This window comes from Bactrocera latifrons, unplaced genomic scaffold (assembly GCF_001853355.1).
Source record: "Bactrocera latifrons isolate USDA-ARS-PBARC rearing strain unplaced genomic scaffold, ASM185335v1 scaffold_441, whole genome shotgun sequence".
Lineage (NCBI taxonomy): Eukaryota > Metazoa > Arthropoda > Insecta > Diptera > Tephritidae > Bactrocera > Bactrocera latifrons.
In genome coordinates, this window is record NW_017537092.1 from 167435 (window position 1) to 192800 (window position 25366).

At 37.9% G+C, this 25366-nt stretch overlaps 1 protein-coding gene across 1 annotated transcript in view; it reads left to right on the plus strand.

Annotated features, from left to right (window-relative positions):
- The window catches only part of LOC108972983 (acetylcholine receptor subunit alpha-like), a gene marked incomplete at its 5' end in the record, with an annotated part of 102145 nt that extends 78067 nt beyond the window's left edge, over positions 1 to 24078 (plus strand). The window contains 1 exon segment of the mRNA XM_018939956.1: positions 23935 to 24078. Coding sequence (XP_018795501.1) covers positions 23935 to 24055 — 121 coding nt within the window.
- Between the last annotated feature and the right edge of the window lie 1288 nt (positions 24079 to 25366).

The window sequence follows — 25366 nt, forward strand, 5'->3', positions numbered from 1 at the left end:
TGATTGTTCCAACATATTTAACTGATACTGGTATAAGACGTCTGCTTCGGAAATGGTAGGTGCATTAATGACAGAAATCGGACACAACTTGTGCTGATGCAAAACATTTTTTGGAGATTTTGGAGAGTAATTGGACCTAAAGAATTCAGCAAGCACATTAGAATGGATATACTAGACTTATATTTCATAGTGGACGGAAAATTAGAAATCCTGCATTTTTAGTTGACGAAACCATAGAACGGTTTTGGATTACGTATAATAACATATTTTGTTAAGTTCATTAAATTGTCGGCGCAATAAAGTTTTTTTAAAAAGTTTAAAAGCATGAGATTTTCTATTTTTTAATTTACATAATTCTTTCGAAAACCATAAATTAGAACTAATTTTATGAGTAACAACACACTTCGGAACATATTTTTCAAACAAGTTTAAAATAGTTTCATTAAAGTGGGAAGCACTAAATTCAATGTTGCCATTGTAATCTGGCCAATTAACTTTAGAAAATTCGTAATTAATTTCTTAAAATTACCTTTCGCAACGTTGAACCGAAAACAAAGGTGTATTATTATGATCAATGATGGCTATGTTTTCGATGTTAATTTCCAAAGCAGGATGATACGAGTCCTCTGGCCAAACCAAACGATCACTTCGGACAACAGAGAACATTGAAGCGTTATCAACATARACTAGATCTAAGAACTTACCAAACTCGTTCGAAATTAAATTAATTTGGTTAAGACCCGACTCCGACATTTTACCTAAGAACTCGTTAAAACATAAGCGAGTACTAATAGGAATGGTGTAGTCATCAATAGATTTCCATGATACTCACGGTAAATTGAAATCCCCCAAAACAATCATGGAATCAGTATTACTAACCATTGAGAAAACATTATTTATTAATGAAGCATGCTGTATATATACAGGTATGTCCGAGTGTGGCGGTATATAAGATAAAGTTAAGTAGATAYATCCACTATTAGCGCAAATACGAATGAACTTAAATTCTATGAAGTCTGCATGCGAAACATCGACTTCTTCAGATGGAATTGAAGAATGAACAACAAACAAGACACCACCTCCTTTTCTGTTCAGGCGGTCATATCTAAAGATTTCAAATTCGCTATTGAATATTTCACTATCAAAAATGGGGGACTTTAACCAAGTTTCTGTGAMAGCAATGATTTTAAAATTATAATTGACGCTATTTAAATACAGATCAGAAAGTTTTGTATTAAGGCCTCTTACATTTTGATAATAAATACTCAGCGAATTATTGCTAATCAGTTTTTTGTATCAACGTTTTTTCTTGTCATTTTACTGACAACTGCAGGGGGCTTATCACGTTTGTGCTCGAATTCGCGCACAAATACCCCAGATGGCCAGAATGAATTGTCAAGTATTAATTGAAAACTGTCAGCGGATATGTAGATCTTGAAAGATGAAACATCCCTGTCGTATTTTAAATAAAATTTTCGAATGTCTGCATCTTCCGATTTTAGTTTCGACGAGATATAACTCTTTATGTCATCGACGGTGGTATCCGCAGCAAGTCTTGAGATAAATATTGCCTTTTTCCACGGTATTACAATTAAATTTTTACTACCGACTTACAGTTATTTGGAAGCGGATTCTGAGAAGGTTTTCTCAGATTTCTCTGTAATCTGAGCAGACGATACCTTCTCCCCTTGTGGACAACGGGAAGAAAGATTGATGAGGTCAATGTTGGGTGAAGGCATTATTTTTAAGGAAGAAGCAGTGGTCTCTTCATCAGACGGACGTTTACGTTTATTGGAAGGTTTTGGATTCTCTTCCTGGTCAATTATTCATTTAAGTGATTGAAACAACGTTTCATAATGCTTAAATTTWTTTGTAAGGGTTTCAAGCTCACGGCAAATCTCTTTGAAATTATTGCGCGCCTGCTTAAAAACTTTAAATAAATCAATGTCAGTTGGTCTGCATTTAATGCAAGACCCGCGCAAGCCCTTACTGTCAAGAATAGAATCCACTCTTCCTGTCAGTCCAGCACATTTAAGATGGACAAGCCCGTCACACAGCCAGCAAGAAACGAAGCGTTCCGACTCGCCTTTAACCGAACAATTCGGGAAATTGCAGGTCATAGTGAAAATAAACAGCAATAAAAAAATTTAAATAAAAATATTAAAAATTAAATAATAAAAGTACAAASAGAAATGACAAAAATATTTATAACAAATAAATGCAATATAAGTTGTCAAAGGCAACATCCAATGTAGCGAGCAGTTTGAGGTGCACTGTGATACCCGAAAAGTAAGAAACTCGCAAACAGCTGTGAACAAAGATGGAAAACGAATAAAAACAAGAAAGAAATTTAGATAAGCAATATAAGTTAACACCAACAATTGCACTATTTTAGAATATAGCACCAAAAACAAATTGAAGAAATAAGCTAAAATTACCAACACACAATTTAAGTAAATTTCAAATGCTTTAATAGAAAAATATCACATCTGTCTCTTATACACATCTAGATGTGTATAAGAGACAGATTAATTTCTATAAATTTTTTACTTCGTTAAAAACGCATGAAGCGCAAACGAAATTGCAATGCAAAATTCTTTAATAGAAAAATATCACAGGGATACTTTTCTTGACAGATCACTTATTTCAAAAATTTTCACAACAGTTTTAAAATATAAATTAAACAATTTTACAGGAGCTCGAAATTACACAGCTGAACACGAGAGATGCCACATGAAATAAATTAAAGAAACAAAAGCTATGATCTCCGATAAGTTAAAGCTAATAAAACCACTTACTCCATATCCGAGAGTAGAGCTGCCACAAATGGAACATTATCAAGAGGCAAGTTCAGGCATCAATCTCGAGGTGCCCGCATGTGACGCAGAAACATTTTATGGAGATTATGAAGAATGGCCTTTCTTCCAGGCCTTGTTTACATCCGTTTACATCAATCAAATCAAAAGCGCAAAAATTTTATCACCTCCGATACAAAACAATAACGAGCGGAATAATTTTGTAAGGTCAAAAAGACTTTGCACAAATTGCCTGTCACATGCACATATGTACATATAAAAATTGCAAATGCAAACTCAATTGCATCTATTGTCACAAAGTCGTCATTCAATGCTTCTTAACAGTATATGCGTATCAACTCTCATCCCAAAGAAACGCTTATCTCAAAAGAACCACGGGTTCAACTTCAAAAGGAAGTGCAGAAATCCAAAGTACTAAAAATTGCTAAGAGACGCCATGCTGCTGAGGGAACCTAAAACGAATGAATTAACTCACAATTGATGAAATTTCGAGAGATAAGAAAATCCACTCCCCTATCAAATAAAACAATAAAGAATCAGTATTGTAAAGCCTCTTCTAGAGCCACAACTCTCTATCAAATAATGGCCGGTACGTCGTACGACTACAACTTGAGAAACAATTTTCCAATACTCAATATATTGGTAAAAAAAATAAAGTCAGAATTCAGTCCAACATTATTAGTAACTCAATTGTATGCTATTATTCGACAGGATGGCTCTCGCCAAAAATGAAAAAACACAACCCTCCACAAATCCTCAAGTGGTGGCCGGTTACTATTGCTAAATTAATGCACAGGCGCTTAAATATTATATATAATAAAATTGTTAAAAAAGTCGAAAAAGCGACACCTATTATAGACCATTGCCTAATAATTTTCAAATAATAAAAAATTATTTTAACCCTAGGGCTAAATAGCACACATTCTGATCATATCTGAGTCCGACATGGAGTCGCTGTCCTTATAAAGCCGATCATACAAAAATGCAATAATACAGAAAAGGAAAATAATAAATAATGCACTTAATAAAATGATAAAAGAAAAAAACGCGAATACAATAAGTAGCCAGTAAAATCAAATAAAAACRCAAAATAAAATGCATATTCATAAACCAAAATCCGCTCTCTACACACACGGATGTGAGTCCAGTTGTTCGCAGTAGGTGGTAGAATTAAACGTCTGGCCATACAGGAGCAACTCATATTCCCTTCCAAAAACACAGCAAAACCCAATCAATCCCGTCTTGGYCAATGTATGTGATCCAATTTTCGTCGCCAGTCACCATCCGCTTAAATGGGTCGAGTGGGTCGTTGATCCGGTACAGAAGATTTTTTTTGCGTCAAATCATACGGCACCAAAACATCAAGCTTTTTTGTGTATTCAGCCTTCTACGGATGGTTTAAAATGGTTTGGTGACCAACTTCCACCTTCTTGGCGATGTCACGAGACGTCACATGCCGGTCTAACTCGATGTTTTCCATGGTTTGATCGGTATTCGCCGTCACAGGTCTTCCGCCGGCTGGTTTACTCATGGTGTTGATTTCACCCGCTCTGAATCGTCGAAACCATTCCTCCGTAGTTCGAAGTGATAGAGTACCATCCCCCAAAACAACATTAATCTCACTGAACGTTTATCTACCGAATTTGCCTTAAATGAAAGAAAACTTTAAAATAGCTCGAATTTCGGTGTTAGTGAGATCCATGTTTACACGTCTATAACTGTTTAACGCAATATCCAAACTAGTAATGCATAGCGTCGTTTTGTAGGTTATGTCAAGACCTTTCAAAGATGCATAGTATTGCCCGATACCAGCTCTGTAGCGCTTTATACATCGCCGCGAAAGTCAAAAGACAAAAAGGCGGAAAGGAGATATTTTCCAACCTAATATTATATTTGTTAGCTATATTAAAATTTATCTTACAATAAAGCATCAAGGGGGAAAAATAAATGTAATTACACACTGTCGGGGTATGTCGACGTAAGGGGCCGATTGCGATTCATTAAAAAGTAGTTCGTTTTAGTTTAAACGTTATAAATTTCTTATTTAACGTATGATTGGGTATATACAAGTATATGAGTGCGTGTGGGTGTGTTTCCAATATTGATTAATTGTTCTTCATTTCGTATTAGCTAATATTAGAATTCAGTGTTAATATACATACGTATTGTTGCGATTTTAAATATATTATTCCTTTTTATACTCTCGCAACAAAGTTGCTAAAGAGGGTATTATAGTTTTGTTCACATAACGGTTGTTTGTAAGTCCTAAAACCAAAAGAGTCAGATATAGGGTTATATATACCAAAGTGTTCAGAGTGACGAGTAGAGTTGAAATCCGGATGTCTGTCTGTCCGTCCGTCTGTCCGTCCGTCCGTGCAAGTTGTAACTTCAGTAAAAATTGAGATATCATGATGAAACTTGGTACACGTATTTCTTGGTTTCATAAGAAGGTTAAGTTTGAAGATGGGCAAAATTGGCCTACTGCCACGCCCACAAAATGGTGGAAACCGAAAACCTATAAAGTGTCATAACTAAGCCATAAATAAAGATATTAAAATAAAATTTGGCACAAAGGATCGCATTAGGGAGGGGCATATTTGGACGTAATTTTTTGGAAAAGTGGCCCCCTACTAACTTTTTGTACATATCTCGAAAACTACTATAGCTATGTCAACTAAACTGTATAGGGTCGTTTGCTTTAGGCATTTCCATATACAGTTCAAAAATGGAAGAAATCGGATAATAACCACGCAAACCTCCCATACAAAGGTTATGTTGAAAATCACTAAAGTGCGTTAACCGAACGCGAATCGAGAATAGCTTTTACTTCGGCTAGTGGTGTTGACAGCTCTTCTGCGGTAAGAGGACCGTTACCAAACTACTAGATGGCGGATGTCACCGACGCCTCCCATATTCTGCGTTCTCGAAGAAGCGTAACCAACGCTTTTGCTCCAGCAGTGGTGATTTCGAAAGTGCAGGAACCTTAAATACGTCGTAACGAAGTGCGAATTTTTATTTAGTAATAGTGGAAATTTGGCATCGTATGGGGGAAAAAGCGACATATACCTACCCTCTGTAGGCATTTTTGGTCGTCTGATCCATCGTAGCAAATTTTAATGAGAATAACATTTTTCGATAAATTTCAATATTGTATATCTTTTATATTTATAGTTAGCGAAAAAGTATTTTTCTAATTGTTGAAAGCTTCGATAGATTGGCTTTAATTATCTGTCAGCTAGTGTCGAGGTGCAATGGAATCAACTCATCCCAATCTAGTTCCTGACTTCAAAGAGCTTTTTGCTTTGGTAACTAGTGTGGCTAATAATCCAAGAGGATCGAAAAGTCAAGCAGAAACTAACAATATGTTTCATTTAATGGTCTCTTTTAATAGCCAATGAACCTAGTGGATATTTAATTGTATTAACATTGCTGAGCATTTGCAAACGTCGTGTTGTGAGAACTGTAGCAGGCGCAGTGCCGTAAGTTACGGTGTTAAGTCGAAAAATTTTAATTTGCTCAAAAAGATATCTTCTCTTCACACAGTAAGTTGACAATTTCTGTCTTCTTTATGCATAATTATTTGCCGATATAATTTAGTAATGTCCGTTGTTAGTGCATACTTATATAAGCGAATGTGAAGGAGCGTTGAGAATACCTCTTCTTGGATGGTTGTAACTTCAAATAAGTGTGGCTCACCYGGGATCTTATTGTTCGTTGGGTTCATATTGACCCAGCGCTCTATATTCGTCATAAAGTCCAAATACATTCTACTAAGTTCTTGAACTTTCAATGTTCTCCTCTCCAGGTTTCATAGGAGTGCCCGAGTAACTTACGGCCAGGTTTAAAGAGCATTCTGACTTGAAGCAGGCCTGTGCGCAATACTTCAGTTGTGTCAACGAATAATTGTTTACACTTTTTTGGTGTGGACTTATTCCCATTTGTTTCTGAAGGAAGTTCACTATTGTGCATATTTTTCCAACCATTAACATTAATAGTATGGTCTGGATATTAGCCGAAATGCATCGTATAATCGAGAATTTCGCCGAAACAGTTTTACCGTACCCAGAGCCTCTCCAGTTAGACAATTAACCAGATGGTTAAATGTTTCAKTATCTGGGATATTTCGATTATTGTAAACCTAACTCTCCATTACAATAAAAATTTTTAATTCGAAATATTCCACCTTAAATTTCGGGTAGAATCATTTTTGGGAGCCTTGAGCTGAACCTGRGCTTAGGAAAGATGTGTCCACAATAAAATTTCTACTTTTTGCTAAAGTTGTTTTAAGTAGAGCATTTTTCTGGAGAATGGAGTCATGTGTAGAAGTTCACGCAAATGAGGAAAGTTCTCTAAACGCCATTCACTTGGGAGTGGAAAGAAACTATTCTTTTACATATGAATCAAGCAGCTCACGACTTCCGGTCTTTGACCAAGTATAATCTGGGTAGGCTAAGAATATCCGTTTGAAGGCATCCGCTCCGCAGGGCTGTACGCTGGGTTTGGGACATGCCAAGTAAAACATCATACCAATGAAAAGGAATAAAAAGCCTCCGATGAGTGACTCTTCTTTTGATGACAACCATGGCAAACGAAATAAGGACTACGAATTGAGGGCATGCACCTGGAATGTCCGGTCCCTTAATTGGGAAGATGCCTCTGCCCAGCTGGTTGATGTCCTCGTAAAAATAAAGACTGACATCACCGCCGTCCAAGGAATGCGATGGATGGGACAGGGAGAAAGACGAGTAGGTCTTTGTGGCATTTAATACAATGGCCATTTAAAGGAGCGCAAGTTCGGAGTGGGATTCGTGGTGGGAGAGAGACTCAACATATAGCAGATTTGCGCCCACGCCCYGACGGAAAAGAAGAACGATGTGACCAAAAATGCCTTTTATGAGTGCTTGGAAAGCACTTATGAGAGCTGCCAACGCCACGATGTCAAAATCGTGTTTGGCGACTTTAACGCCAGGGCGGGAAAAGAAGGTATCTTTGGCACTACGGTCGGTAAATTCAGCCTTCACGAGGAAACATCCTCAAATGGGTTGAGGCTGATCGACTTGGTTATCTGTAGTACTAGATTCCAGCATAAGAAGATTCATCAAGCTACCTGGCTGTCTCCGGATCGAAAAACCACCAATCAGATCGATCATGTTGTRATAGATGGAASACACGCCTCCAGTGTTTTAGATGTGCGTGCACTGCGAGGTCCTAACATCGACTCGGACCACTATCTTGTTGCGGCGAAGATTCGCATGCGCCTCTGTGCAGCAAAAAACGCACGCCATCAAACACAAGGAAGGTTCSACGTCGAGAAGCTGTAATCACAACAGACAGCCGAATGATTTTCTAATCGGCTTGCACTCCTGCTCTCTGAGAGCACTCGTCAACAACTCGGTATAAGGGAACTGTGGGACGGCATTTCAAACTCTTTACGTACTGCCGCAACCGAAACCATTGGTTTTCGAAAAGTACAAAAGAACAGCTGGTACGACGAGGAGTGCCGTGTTGCAGCGGAGAGAAAACAGGCTGCCTACCTCGCAACGTTACGATCGACCACAACACGTNAGACGCATTTGCAGAAAAAACCGGAGCATACTCTTGTAGAACCCCCAAAAGTGATCGAGTCACCGATGCCCAGAGCATATTTAAATTATGGAGGGTACACTTCTCCAGCCTGCTGAATGGCAGGGAACGCACAAACCCCAGGAGAAGGCGAACCCGATTCCGCAATCGATGACGATGGAGCAGACGTTCCATTGCCCAACCATGAAGAAGTTCGAATAGCAATTACTCGTCTGAAGAACAACAAAGTGGCGGGGGCCGATGGATTGCCGGCCGAGCTATTCAAATACGGCAGCGAAGAACTGATAAGGAGCATGCATCAGCTTCTTTGTAAAATATGGTCGGACGAAAGCATGCCCAACGATTGGAATTTAAGTGTGCTTTGCCCAATCCACAAAAAAGGCGGTCCCACATTCTGAGCCAACTACCGTAGGATAAGCCTCCTCATCATTGTATATAAGGTTCTATCGAACGCATTGTGTGAAAGATTAAAGCCCACCGTCAACAAATTTATTGGACCTTTTCAGTGTGACTTTAGACCTGGAAAATCAACAATCGACCAGATATTCACCATGCGCCAAATCTTGGAAAAGACCCGTTTCTTTTTTTTTTTTTTGTTTTTGATTAACTTTGCTATTATTTCTTGAATCTACCTTAATTAAGAGCCTAACAATAAGTTTGCGAATCTTAAACTACTCACTAAACCCTACATGGGTGATTATTTTTTTTCACTGGGCCTAAAATATATTACGTCTGGGCTGGTAAGTCGTTCCTACGTAGTCGTGAGCTCCTGTTCACACGCAATCTTGCTAGTTGGTTTGGGTGAACCGATAGTTTCAATGCATATTTCGCGCTTCGGTGCTCTATTTTAGTTCGTACGTCTGGAATTCTTAAGTCGCGTTGGATGTTCTCATTTCGGATATACCAGGGTGCTCCGCCATCTAAAGCTCCGTCAGAATCGGGCAGGGCCTCTCCGAGCCGGTCGATACCAAACGAGGTTTTAGAGAAGGCGATTCCCTATCGTGCGACTTCTTCAACCTACTTCTGAATAAATAGTTCAGGCTGCAGAACTTAATCGAGCAGGTACAATTTTTATTAGAGTGTACAGCTGCAGGCGTATGCCGATGATTTTGATATCATCGGCCTCAACACACGCGCCGTTAGTTCTGCTTTCTCCAGAATGGACACGGAAGCAACACAAATGGGTCTGGCAGTGAACGAGGGAAAACAAACAGTCTGGGCACTCACGTCACTGGTGGCAGTCATAACTTCGAAGTCGTATGTAGAAAATTTCGTCTCTCTTGGAACCAGCGAAAACACAACCAACAATGTCGGCCTGAAAATCCGACGCAGGATAATTCTTAACAGGTGCTACTTCGGACCGAGTAGGTAATTAGGAAGCAAAGTTCTCCCTCGAAAAAAAAAACCCAAACTCTTTAATTCACTCATAGTTCCCGTCCTTCTATATGGTGCAGAGGGCTGGACGATGTCAACAACAGATGAGTCAACGTTGCGGGTTTTCGAGAACAAAGTGATGTGAAAAATTTATGGACCCTTGCAAATTGGAAACGGCGAACATCGCTATCGATGGAATGATGAGATGTATGAGGTATGTGACGACATTGATATAGTTCAGCGAATTAAAAGACAGCGGCTAGGTCCGAATGGATGAAAACACTCCAGCTCTGTAAGTATTCGATGCTGTATCCGCCGGGTGAAGTAAAGGAARAGGAAGAACTCCACTCCGTTGGAAGGACCAAGTGGAGAAGGACCTGGCTACGCTTGGAATATCCAATTAGCGCCACGTAGCGAAAAGAAGAAACGACTGACGCGCTGTTGTTAACTCGGCTATAATCGCGTAATCGGTGTCTGCGTCAATTAAGAAGAAGAAGAGCATTTTTCTACAATTATGTCCTCGAGCTCCCCTCAGGTCATGTCGTCTTTATCAACCTCTTTAATATTAGATTGATATTTCATCAACTTTTCACTGTGCGAGTTTAATATGTCGAGCCGACATTCCAACTCAATTGGATCTAACAACATGGTTTTTTCCAGAAGGCTCGGTTTTATATGCAAAATGCTACTTTTTCCACCGTCCTATGATGCTTTACTGATTTTAAGTCGATCAACTCCTTACTTGGAGAGAGGTTGGCGATAGTTATCTTCCGCTTGCTCATTTTTGTTTATTTAAATCAAAATTCCGAAAAATAACGATAACGGTTGGCAACAGATATAATAGGAATCGATTACGAAGTCGAAATGGAAATATCGATTTCCAATTATGCGAAAACCRAACCGATAATATCCGAAATGAGCACAATGTTTTGAAAACGAGAAGTTGATAATATTCGAGTGATAGAAAAAATGTGTAAAAACACACTGACCGAATTGTAAAGATTTTTTTTGCTCTAGCAAATTATTAAAAAAAACATCGCTCCTCAAATTTAATTTATAACATATAAACGGTACCGCAAATGCAAACATATATAAAAAAAAACACATGATAATATTCAAATGATGCGATCAAAAACGCCATCACGAATCCTTCTATCCCTTTCTTCACGCATACATATAAACGTGTATAAGCATGTAAAAACTTGTATGCAAATGTAAAAAAAAGAGGATCAAACACTGAAAGGGTTCAAATGTTAATTATTGTAATTTTTTTTTTTTTTTTGCTTGTTTCACATTCAATGATTCGCACTTGGTAACTGTTAGGAATGCGAATGGCGGTTTGCCTGCGTTCACTTCCCTGGTGCAGACACAGCAAATTCCCACGATTTCCGCCTTTTGTGAACTTGACGTACATACCATGATACAAGGGAGCAGGGAAAGTCCCATTCACCATAGTAAAAGAGCCATTCACAGTCCTTAACCTATCCCCCAGGGTACGTTCATAATAAAAATATTATGGCCACTACTGGTGGATAAGTATGGCGAGAGGCCAAAACGGGTTGCAGAAAGCTTGCGTCTGATTCTCAGCTGACCCGGAAGGAGAGGTAAAAATATTATGGCCACCACTGGTGGATAAGGATGGCGAGAGGCCAAAACGGGTTGCAGAAAGCTTGCGTCTGATTCTGAGCTGACCCGGAAGGAGAGGTRACGTGGCCAAAGTAATGACAACCAGGTTCCGCTATAGGAGATATATATTCCTCTTTGACAGTGTCGCGGTAGTACTTTTCACCTTCGCTGACTTGTGTAAGTGTATTGTTTTTGCGGCCGTCAAAATACAGCCCATATACAGAGTCAATACTTTCGGTGTTTTGGAGCTTAACTCCAACAATTTTTTTCACGAATAACCTTACGCTGTGGCGCCCCGCATTTTCGCTCGTATCTCGGGAACCGTTTGTCCTATGGCCATGATCACATATACCATTTCGGTAGCAAATGACGTGACAAATAACTTTTGTTTTACATTTTGCCATGAAATGCGTATTTCAGGCGCTAGGTAGACAATTTCACGGTTTTAGGCGAATTTCCGAAATTTCAAGGCCGGAGCTGGGGTTGAAGATGCAATCCGATCTCAAAACAAAAAGTTGCATTGGAATCAKRAAGTACTAAGGCAACTTTTCCGCACTATTAGAAATCCCGAATCTAAAAAGTCCGGAATCGACCCACCCTAACGTGCACCTACCACGAGCACGCCATTGAATGTAAAATTTTGTCTCGAAAAATCCCAGTCGATCTGTTATTTATCTTCGAAACGACCAACTAAGTTGATAACTTCATTTGAGTACTTCACAGCATCGCGTATCGCTTTTTTATCTCCTAAATCATAAAATTGGAATAGCAACTGACCCATTACGTAGCAATATTAACGAAGCTATGTTTAGTTATTTCATACTTTTGTTGGAATGAAATGCCAGTCGATCTGTTATTTATCTTCCCTATGGAAATTTGYAAACACTTGTTCCAGAATCAAATAACTAAATAAACCATAGTAAAGATTGTTACATGAAATAAATTCAAACAAATTGTCTTGCAAAAACCTACATTATGATGGCAAAAATATAATTAAGGTTGTGAATAAGCATATTTTGGACCCCACTWTTCGGCATGGTTTCTTATTTGTTCGTTTCTGTTTCTGTGGTGAACATTTGTTAACTTACCACAGTTAAAAAGAGGAATAAATAAAAAACTTAATTTATCATTTATTTGCTCATATTGTTCTCATCTTTAAGAATATATATTAAAATAAAAATATTTTCTTTTGAAAGATATTAAAGTTTTATATAATAAAAGTAATATTTTTTGGGAAAACTTTTTCATAAAGTTTAAGAAAATAACACAATGCAACCATTTTCCGGTTAAAAGTCGGCCTTCTTGGATTCTAATAGAAACTCAACCCCGAACTCCCCTTGACGTTTCTACAGTGACACCTCTCAGCTTCCCTCTGTTTACATAACATCAGCTGATAGTGACTCTACTCGTCCTCTACCGTGGTACATATGTACGTATATTTGTACATATGTATGTGGTTTCGTTACCGCACTTATTTCGAAAATTTTTTCGCACTTAGATATACGTACGTACTTATGTATATGTATGTATGTGCTTATGTATATTTTCCGAATGGACCGCATTCCACTTCACTTATTCCTTTATTTTTARTTTTTTAAAATTTGAACGTTCGTGAGCTGTATATTCTCTTTATCCCACTATCACAGCATATATACATGTACGTACGCAATACTCAGAAAGCAAACAAAAATATACTAACATTTTTATAATTCCATTTATGTTTCTACTTAGTGGGAACGTTATACTGTGTTGCCGCCAAAAAATTTAAGTTATTGGATTACATTTAATCTCTTCACTAATATAGCCGTTCGACAGATGATAAAACAGATGTTTTTGCCATTCAAGATTTCACATCACATAATATTTATTAAAATAAAACATTGTTGCATAGTATTTTGTTATAAAAGCCGTCTTCTTTTAAATATTTTCCATATAATGGAAATAGTGGACGCATTTTTTATTTGTCAATCGATTTTCAGGTGAATTCAGATTTATYGCGATTAATTCATTTGTTTGTTTACATTTTTTCCCTTTGTAGTGTCTGAATCATCTGTGATAATGTAATAGATAGATAGCCTTATTAAATTAATTTAAAATAGTGATTTAATAACAACTCAATATTTTTAAAAATAATAACATAAAATATAATTAATGTTACCATTTTGCACTAGATGCAATATTAAAACATAATACTATATAAATTCATAAAATTAATAATTGGTAAAAAAAACTCTTAGTTGTTTTTATAGGGTTCAATCGTTGGGGCATACTTTTTGTACATTTCGATATAAAATCATGTAGTATTGTGTTCCAAATTTTTTGAGTCCGCTCCCATAACTCATTTAACCCATTATGAGGATTAGAGTATTTTGCGAGCTGCACTTTGATATGAGTCCACAAATTTTCGACTGGATTCTATCCAGTGATTGTGGRAACCACAAAAGGACCGAAAGATTTTGAAGTTTTCCCCAGTTGAATACAAGGCGAGCCGTGTGCTTCGGTTCATTTTCCTATATAAAGATAACTCTTTCAGCTGGAAGACCCAAATCTTCGATGACTGTGGCATATTATGTTGTAAAATTTGAGTTACTGCTCCTTACGCATGATCCCATCAATGCATACCAGATGACTTACACCGTCTGTGGGGATACACCTTCAAACCATAAATGTCCCGCCACCATGCATTAGAGTTTGGGAAACATGGTTTAGTTTAATCGTGTTTGGGCCTCTTATATAGTACCACGAACGTCCATCAGATTGATAACGATTTATTTTTGTCTCATCAGACCATATTACCTTGAAAATAAAAAATTAAGTAAATATTTTTATTATAAAAAAACAAATGTTTTAAACTTACCATACCCCAGTCTTCTTCAGCACAATGCTCGTGTCTTGCAACAAATTTGTTTTTATCAACAATGGTTTTTTTTTTCTTTATTAAAATCTTTAAGATTACATTATACYCTGAACAGGGTATATTTAGTTTGTCACAAAGTTTGTAACACCCAGAAGGAAGTGGTGGAGACCCTATAAAGTRTACACATAAATAATCTGTATGTTGAGATGAGTCGATTTAGCCATGTCCGTCTGTCTGTATATATACGAACTAGTCCCTCAGTTTTTAAGATAGATGTTTTGAAACTTTGTAAACGTCATTTTATCTTCAAGAAGCTGCTCATTTGTCGGATTTGCCGATACCATATACCATAACATATAGCTGTGGTACAAACTGAACGATGGGAATCAAGTTCTTGTATGGAAAACTTTCGCATTTCACAATGTATTTTCACAAAAGTTGGCACAGGTTATTTTATAAAGCAACAATGTAATTTCCGAAAAAATTATTCAGATTGGTCGACGATAGCATATAGCTGCCATACAAACTTAATGATCGTAATTTATGCTGGTATAGAAAACTTTTGCAGTTTACAAAATATATTCACGAAATTTGGTACAGATTATTTTCGAATCTAATCTTCGAAGAAATTGTTCAGACCGGTTAACTATAGGATATAGCCGCCATACAAACTGAATGATCGGAATCAAATGCTTCCATGGGATAACGATATATYTTCACGAAATTTGGTATGAGTTATTGTCCCTGCGAATAATGTAATATCCGAAGGAATTGTTCAGATCGGCCCACTATAGCATATAGCTGTCATACAAGCCAAACGAGCGGAATCAAAGGCTTGTGTGGAAAACTTTCTCATTTGACGTGGTATCTTTACGAAATTTAGTCTCCGAAAAAATTTTTCAGATCGGATTACTATAACATATAGCTTCCATACTAATTGAACACATAGTTACTAAAACAAATGCGCCGTATTTTCCAAAGTGACCAAAGGGGCAAGTTAGCGGCATTGTCGGTCGTTAATTTTTCTCAGCCGACTACCTTTGTGGTTTTCAAATATTTTTTTTTAACCTGTACACGATCATATGGCTTAATTTGCATTATGTGTCTATTTTARGCTTATTTTCTGTTTGCATTGTCACGTTTGTTTCATAGAAATTACAAAAAATAGCATTAATAAATCCTCACATGAGGTGCAAGCATAAGTATAACATTTCAGTTATTCAACGCTCTCTACACTAGTTTATTGTTGTTAGATCTTGTCTCTTTTACAGTACAGAAAAAATATGATGTCCAGGCATATCATTTAAAAAAAATATGAAGTTGCAGTTCAAACTGGTGGCGTTTCCAACCTCTTACATTATTGTCACTGTACATACTTACACTAGTCAGAAAAAGTTTTCGCTCATAATTTTTTGATTCCTATTTTCCACACAATAACTTAGTACAATTATATTACCGTGCGATTCTGTACTGTGCTACAGTATCAAGTCTCTCAATTTGAGATTTTAAGTTAAAGACCTTTTTAGAGATTAGAGTCGGTTTTGCTATTCTGTAAGTGACAGTCACAAAATCTATTACATTTCATTATTCAGTGATGTTTTTACAGTTGAATGAAAAAAAAAAAATGTCGATAACAAATATTAAATTTATATAATTACATATAAAAATAAAAATATATGTTGAGTTTGTTACATAATATTAACGAAATTTACGTAAAATTGATTTATTTTTAACCTTTTCGATTAATACATATGATGATATTCTTCTTCTTAATTGGCGTAGTCACCGCTTACGCGATTATAGCCGAGTTAACAACAGCGCGCCAGTCGTTTCTTCTTTTCGCTAGGTGGCGCCAATTAGATATGTTAGTGAAGCCAGGTCCTTCTCCATTTGGTCCTTCCAACGGAGTGGAGGTCTTCCTCTTCCTCTGCCTCCCCCGGCGGGTACTGCGCCGAATACTTTCAGAGCTGGAGTGTTTTCGACCATCCGGACGACATGACCTAGCCAGCGTAGCCGCTGTCTTTTATTTCGCTGAACTATGTCAATGTCGTCGTATATCTCGCACGACTCATCGTTCCATCGAATGCGATATTCGCTGTGGCCAACGCGCAAAGGACCATAAATCTTTCGCAGAACTTTTCTCTCGAAAACTCGTAACGTCGACTCATCCGTTGTTGACATCGTCCATGTCTCTGCACCATATAGCTGGACGGGAATTATGAGTGACTTATAGAGTTTGGTTTTTGTTTGTCGAGAGAGGACTTTGCTTCTCAATTGCCTACTCAGTCCAAAGTAGCACCTGTTGGCAAGAGTTATCCTGCGCTGGATTTCCAAGCTGACATTGTTGGTTCCAAAATAGACGAAATTATCTACAACTTCAAAACAGTGACTGTCAACAGTGACGTGAGTGCCAAGACGCGAGTGCGACGACCGTTTGTTTGATGACAGGAGATATTTCGTCTTGCCTTCGTTCACTGCTAAACCCATTCGCTTTGCTTCCTTGTACAGTCCGGAGAAAGCAAAACTAACGGCGCGGGTGTTGAGGCCGATGATATCAATGTCATCGGCATACGCTAGCAGCTGTACACTCTTATAGAAGATGGTATCTTCTCTATTTAGTTCTGCACTTCGAACTATTTTCTCCAGCAGCAGGTTGAAAAAGTCGCACGATAAGGAATTGCCTTGTCTGAAACCTCGTTTGGTATCGAACTGCTCGGAGAGGTCCTTCCCGATTCTGACGGAGATTTTGGTGCTGCTCAACGTCAGCTTACACAGCCGTATAAGTTTTGCAGGGATATCAAATTCAGATATCGCGGCATAAAGGCAGCTTCTTTTCGTGCTGTCGAAAGCAGCTTTGAAATCGACGAAAAGGTAGTGAGTGTCAATTCTCCTTTCACGGGTATTTTCCAATATTTGGAGCATGTTGATTATCTGGTCGATTGTTGATTTTCCAAGTCTGAAGCCACATTTATAAGGTCCAATCAGTTTGTTGACGGTGGACTTTAATCTTTCACACAATACGCTCGATAGAACCTTATATGCAATGTTGAGGAGACTATCCCACGGTAGTTGGCGCAGATTGTGGGGTCTCCTTTTTTTTGGATTGGGCATAGCACACTTAAATTATGACCATATTTTACAAAGAAGCTGATGCATGCTCTGCTCCTTATCAATTGCTATTCGAACTTCTTAATGGTCGGGCAATGGAACTTCTGCTAAATCGTCATCGATTGGGGAATCGCGTTCGCCTTYACCTGGCGTTGTCAGCAGGCTGCAGAAGTGTTCCTCCATAATTTAGGTATGCTCTGGGCCTCGGTGACTAGATCACCCTTGGGGTTTCTACAAGGGTATGCTCCGGTCTTGAAACCTTCTGTAAGCCGCCGCATTTTTTCGTAGAATTTTTGAGCATTACCCCTGTCGGCCATCTTATCAAGCTCTTCGCACTCACGCATTTCGTCCTCTTTCTTTTTCTGTCTGCAAACGAGTCTCGCTTCCCTCTACAACTCTCGGTATCTATCCCATCCCGCACGTGTTGTGGTCGATCGTAACGTCGTACGATAATCTCTATTCAGTATATTCAAAAGGGCAGACAAGAGTTCTTTTTGGTTTTGTGACCTGCTAACTACCAGGTCTCAAATTTTAGGCAATATTTTGAGACTAAAGCTAGGGACTGTTTAGTGAAAAGTCACTAATCGCAAATTGAGATTTTACCACAGAACATCTCAAATAGAGACTAGAGACTGGTAACAGAATACCGCCATATATCAATCATTCTGAGAACAAGCTTAAGCAACGCACATGCAAAAAATTGTTGAAAATGTTTGTGTATAAACTAAGAAAACGGCATATTTCCCGTTAGGCTTGAGCGTAACGAGCGGGAAAAGTTTCTTCTCATAAGCACTTTTGTTTAGTTTTTTTAATTGTGAGACTGTAAGAGGACGCTGCTTTATTCAAAATTTATATAAAGATCTAGAAATTCTTAAGATGTACGTTTAAATTTTCGGTCTTGAAACTGAATTGCTTTTAAATAATTTATTTTTGTAACAATAAACTAAAATCGAAAAGATGCCGGAGTGGATAAACGAAAAATGATTTTAAAATTAGGAGAAGGTGGTAAAACTTTTTGAGAAAATGAATAAATGATTAGTGGGGTTGAGTCTTCAATTAGATACGTCCTCAAAGCCTTTAAAACATATGATTTTCAAAACCTCGTTCGGGTCGCCCAAAAATATTAACAGACCGGGAAACAAGGAAAGTTATATCTTTGGTTCAAAGCATTACAGCTGCACAGATACTGCAGGGTGTCAAAGAAAGCTTTCATAAAGAAATTAGCAGATACAGAAAAATTTTGAAAAGATCTAGTTTTAAAGCTAGAGTAGCACGTAAAAAATCGAATGATGCGTTTAGCTTTCGCTAATGACATATAAATAAGCCTCTGTTATTCTGGGAATCTGCCCTGCGGTCTGATGAAGCAAAATACTGCATTTTTGGAGTTAAAGGGAAGCAATTGCTAAGGAAACCTGGCACAGCCTTGGATTTACACAATCTGTTTTCGCCAGTTAAACACGGTAGCGGTGGAGTTTTGCTATGAGGGTATATGTCGGCCAGCAGGGTAGGGAAAATAGAATTCATTGCCTGCATATAAGACAAGATTGTGTATTTAAATATTTCGAAGCAAAGTTTGCAGAAAACCGCTGCGAAATTAGGCTTACCTAGATATTTTTATTGGAGAATGGAATCATGTGTAGAAGTTCACGTAAGTGAGGAAAGTTATCTGATCGCCATTCACTTGGGAGTGACCAGAAGCGATTCTTTCACATAGGAATCAAGCAGCTCACGACTTCCAGTCCTTGACCAAGTATCCTCTGGGTAGCCTAAGAACATCCGTTTGAAGGCGAGCTAAAGTGAGAAGGCTAAACACCCGCTCCACAGTCGCTCCACGGTTGTACGATGGGTTTGGGACATGCCACGTAAAATATCATACCAATGAAAAGGAACAATAATCCTCGGATGAGTGACCTCCCTCTTGATGACAACCATGGCAAACGAAATAAGGACTACGAATTGAGGGCATGCACCTGGAATGTCCTCGTGAAAATAAAGGCTGCCATCACCGCCGTCCAAGAAATAAGATGGACGGGACAAGGACAGAGACGACCATGTGGTATTTACTACAGTGCCCATTTAAAAGAGCCCAAGTTTGGCGTGGGATTCGTGGTGGGAGAGAGACTCCGTCGCTGAGTACTATTATTCACTCTGGTGAATGAACGTCTAGTCACAATACGCATCAAAGCGAGGTTCTTCAACATATCGCTGATTTACCAAAGATGCCTTCTATGAGCGCTTGGAGCACACCTACGAGAGCTGCCCCCTCACGAAATCGTGATTGGCGACTTTAACGCCAGGGTGGGCAAAGAAGGTATCTTTGGCACTACGATCGGTAAATTCAGTCTCTACGACGAAACCTCCCCAAATGGATTGAAGATGATCAAATTTTCCGGGGCCCGAAATATGGTTATCTGTAGCACTACATTATAGCACAAGAAAATATGTCAAGCTACCTGGCTGTCTCCACATCGAAAAACCACCAACTAGATCCGATCAWGTTGTGATAGAAGGAAGACATGTCTCCAGTGTTCTAGACGTGCGTACGCTGCGACCTCTTAACTCGTACCCGCCTCTGTGCAGCAAAAAACACACGTCAAAAAACATAGGGAAAGTTCGACGTCGAGAAGCTTCAATCAAAACAGGCAGCCGAACGGTTTTCTACTCGGCTTGCACTCCTGCTCCATGAGAGCACTCGTCAACAACTCAGCATAAGGAAACTGTGGGTCGGCATTTCAAACTCTTTACGTACAGCTGCAAACGAAACCATTGGTTTTCAGTAGATGCAAAAGAACAGCTAGTACGACGAAGAACGGTGTGTCGCAGCGGAGAGAAAACAGACTGCCTACCTCGCAACGTTACGATCGACTACAACACGTGCGGGATTGGATAGATATGGAGAGTTGAAGGGGGAAGCAAGAAGCATTTGCAGACAGAAAAATAAAGAGGATGAAATGCGTGAGTAAAAAGAGCTTGATAAGCTGGCCGAAAAGGCAATGCTCGAATATTCTACCAAAAATGCGGCGACTAACAGAAGATATAGTGACTAGAGCATATTCTTGTAGAACCCCTAGGGGTTGTCTAGTAACCGATGCGAAGAGCATACTAAAATTATAGTGAGAAGACTTCTTCAGCCTGCTGAATGGCAGTGAAAGCATAACGCCCCCCCCAATCGCCCCCCAATCGATGACGATGGAGCCGACGTTCCATTGTCCGACCATGAAGAAGTGCGAACAGCAATTGCCCGTCTGAAGAACAACAAAGCGGTGGGGCGAAAGGTTGCCAACCGAGCTATTCAAACACGGCGGCGAAGAACTGATGAGGAGCATGCATCAGCTCATTTGTAAAATATCGACGGACGAATGGTCGAATTTAAGCACTGCCCCTTTCACAAAAAGGGAGATCCCACAATCTGCGCCAACTACCGTAGATAAGCCTCCTCAACATCGTACATAAGGCTTTATCGAACGTACTGTGTTAAAGATTATCAGTGGGGTTTTAGACCATTAAAAGCAGCAATCGACCAGATATTCATCAGGTGGCAAATCTTGGAAAATACCTATTAGAAGATAATCGACATACGAGGTCGTCGATTTCAAAGCTGCTTTTGACAGCACGAAAAAGAGCTGAATTTGGTATTCCCTCAAAACTAATACGGCTGTGTAGGCTGACGTTGAGCAATACCAGAGCCCGGTACCTACAGTTAACTTTTGTTTTTGTTGTCTGAGATATAGAAATGAAATTCAGGAATAGTATTCTCTGACAATGGTTTATGTGTCTGTGAAAAATAAAATAAATTGGAGCAATGCTTCCCATAGTCCCCATATATAATATCTATAATAAAGATAATCGAACTTTCGGACGACTTTGTATCGCATATATTGGTCAATATATGGGTTATGACAATACAAATTACAGAGCGCGTTTTATTCATAACAGTGTATCTTTGTGCCAAAAATAAAAAAAGCTAAAACTTAACTTACGCTCCATTTAACTAATATCAGGATTTTYGAACATGCGACTGACTTTACTCTATATGATTTGTTATTGAGTATTTGACATGTTAATAGTATGTGGTATTGAGAAAAATAGATAAAATTTATACTATATGACCTCTACTTCCATATACTACCTATAATGGTTTTCGTTTTCCTAACAAACCTTACGTGTCTGTCAGCATATGAGTTATATGGAGTTTGTATATGTATGTATATAAAATTGCTTGGACKCSRWTTCTCAGGTTGATATTTTACATTTTAAGGTATTTTTCTTGCTGTGATTCCAGAAAGTTGAAAGAGTATAAAATGTTCGATTGCACCCGAATATAGCTCTTCCTTAATTGATTATTATTAGTTTGAAGCTTTTTACAGGTGGCTCCGACAATCCCCAACGTGAGGAGCGCTTATGTAGCTGCGATAAGAGCGGACTATGCTTTTTGTAAACCTAGGTGCGTCACAGTATCGCTTTGGGTATATGGTTATCCTTTAACCTTAATTTTGAGTTCTTCCATAAACTTAAAAATTACATATTAGGAAATATTGTACGTTAGATATCGATTTTTCAAATTTTATACTATTTTACTGTTGCGTCAACCGACATCTTTTAAACATACATAAATGCTAATTTGTTTTATGTACAATATCAAACTAAATACTAATACTAAATGTTAAAATTTACACCCCTATTCTGTGCACTTGACAAATTCAACGTATTTCTAATTTGTCAAAATTTTAATTTTTTTTAACAATTGGTATTCTGTGTTTGAAATAAAAAGCTGTTTTCTCTATAAGTTGTTAAGATATCAAGTGCTCTTGACAGCAGTGCTCGTTATGAATTAACTATCTGATTGTGAATCTTGTTGTGAAAATGGAAGATCTTTTACTTTTGTTATTATTGTTAAACGAAGATGAAAATTGTGAGAATACGAATCGCGCGCGGCATATAAAATTTTTACGCGACGATAGCAATCCTTTTCCTTTGAGCGAGAAGACTTTTGTGCAAATTTTTCGATTAACTCGTGAAATTTGCCGCCGCCTAATGGATGAACTGGCCCCACATGATAATCAGAAAATGTCACTATCTTTAACTGTAAGGATTCTAGCAGCTTTGAACTTCTTTGTAATTTCTTTTGGCTCATATCAGAAATGTGTAGGTAACAACGTCATCTTGCCTATGAGTCAGTCGTCCCTTTCGAGAAATGTGCGAGCTGTAGCAAAACTTATTGTGCAGATGAAGGGAGGAGAAATAAAGTTTCCCAGTTCAACAGAGGAAGCAACTTTTATAAAAACGGGGCAAGTATTATTGTAATACATATAATAATATGCTCATTTATGTTAATTTATTTGAAATATATTCCAGATTTTTTTAGAAAATTTGGAATAAAAAGCTCCATAGGAACAATTGACTGCACGCACATTGCTATCATTGCTCCACCATCATCTCATCATCAAATATTGCCGAACGTCCTCTTAATTTATCTTTAAATTGAAAAGGAATCTACRGTATCAATGTTGAAGCAGTAAGTTTTGTTTTTGCATGCACATACATATACGCCATTGCAATTTTTGAATGTGTCGTTTTTTAGGTTTGCTATAACCGTTTATGTTTTACATTTGTAAATGCCAAATTTTCGGGTGCAACACATGACTCTGGAATATGCGCAACTTCTGACATACGAGAATATTTCATTCATACTAATACCTCTGAGCAATAACGGAGAGAGTCTTGGCTTCTTGGCAATCAAGGTTATCCTCTAGAATCGTAACTTTTAACACCTATGGGAACACCTAATACCCATAAAGAGCAAAAATACAACAAATTACATTATTCTGCAAAAAACTGCAACAGAAGAGAGCATTGTGTGTTTTAAAATCACGCTTCAGATGTTTGTTAAAGCACCGAGTTCTACATTATTCACACGAAACTTCCGCTTTGTTTGTTAGTACTAGCGTTATATTGCATAATATAATGACGAAAGCAGGCATTACGTTAAACGAAATAGATGACGGCGTTGCAGAAGACTTTGATTCTCCAAGTAATGATTATAACTCTTCACAGTACATGTGCGAAGGTGAAAGAAGAAGATCAAGATATATATCAACTCWTTAGTTATATATACATGTACAGACGACAATCCACATATGTACACATATGAATATTCTCACAATTCGACTTTCGAAATACACTACTTAATTATTCTAAAACAAAATGAAATTCAATAAATATTAATTAAATAAACGTATTACACATAAGTTATTTTAGTTTTAATTAAACTTTAGAAATTATTTTACATTATTATTATACGATTTTATTAGCTCCGTTATACAATTAGTTAGGCCTTGAATGGCCTGCATCATTTCACGATGCTCCCGTCGCCTCTCCTTTTCAGCAGCATTCCTTTTTGGTATATCAGCTATCAAAATGCTTGTTCGTGTACTTCGTGATTTTATTCATTTTCAACCGCCTTGCACGATTGCGCAGTTGGCTTTTCCAAAAGCCTAATGTCTACAAATTAACACAGTATAATAAATAAACGAAACATAAACTAAAATGTTGCCTCTTTCCATTTTACAGCACTTCGTATTGGTCCTCTGCACGAATTAAGTTCATCTGCCAGTTGTTGCCACAACTCCTTCATAGGCGTTTTTGGACAATTTTTTCCCGTACCTATTTCTTGGTGTGCTTGGCAAAATGAAACATATGCCTCCAGCTGCTCGAACGTTGCACGTTAGTGTTTTGGTTCACTATAAAATAAAAGTTAAATTATTAATTTTTTAATAATTAAAATTTTAAAACTTACGTTGCAGAACAGTCCATTTTAACGAATAATTTGAATAGAAGTCAGCTGTTTCTATTTACACTATTTTGTTCACCACACGTGTGGGGAAAAGCTTTACGAATTGAAGCTTTTACTTTTATCAAGCTTGCCACAGAATACCAAAATATTTCTCGCTATAATTTTCAATATATTATTAATTTGTCAAGTGCACAGAATAGGGGTGTTAGTTTATATAAAATGCTAAAATATAATTCATTGCCTACATAGTGGATAAGTTTGTTTCTTTAAATATTTCGAAGCAAAATTTGAAAGAAAGCGCTGTGAAATTAGGCTTGCCTAGACATTTTCATTGAAGGATGGAGTAATGTGTAGAAGTTCACGCAAGTGAGGAAAGTTCTCTCATCGTCATTCACTTGGGAGTGGCCAGAAATGATTTTTTTACATATGGCTCAAGCAGCTCGCGACTTTCAGTCTTTTACCAAGTATTCTATCGATAGCCTAAGAACATCCGTTTGAAGGCGAGCTAAAGTGAGAAGGCGAAACATCCCTACACAGGATTGTGCGCGGGTTTGAGACCCGCCAAGTGAAAAAATACCCCCAATGAAAAGAAACAACAAATCTCGGATGAGTGATCCCCCTTTTTATGACAACCATGTCAAACGACTATGATTTGAAGGCATGCACCAGGAATGTCCGGTTYCTTAATTGGGAAGGTGAAGCTGCCCATCTGGTGACTAAAGATGCTTGGAGCTCAGCTATGAGTGCTACCCCCGCCACGATGTCAAAATCGTGCTTGGCGACTTTAACGCCAGGGGGGGGCAAAAAAGGTATCTTTGACACTATTCAGAGTTATCTTGAATCGGTGAAGTTGAAAATAGAGTGCAGTATGTTATTAAGCTGTCACTCTCAGAAATGAATTTAGCTTAAAAATATCTTTCCTCCCATTTTGCGTTCTAGCACGTTGTTTTGAGCGTGTAGCTTTTGCAGAAGTACAGAGACTCTTGTCATCAGAAATCGCTTTCAGAGTTTTTGAAAATTGGGCAGATTTAGAATCTTTAGTCTGTGCTCATTTAGTAATAATAATAATTAATAATAGTAGAATAAAAAGCTGAAAACTATTTTGTTTTCCGATTTAATGATTAAAATACGCGTTTATCGTATTTGTTTGCTATTTTGAAATATTTATGCAGTAAACCAGTTATTATAAGGTTTCTATATATATATATC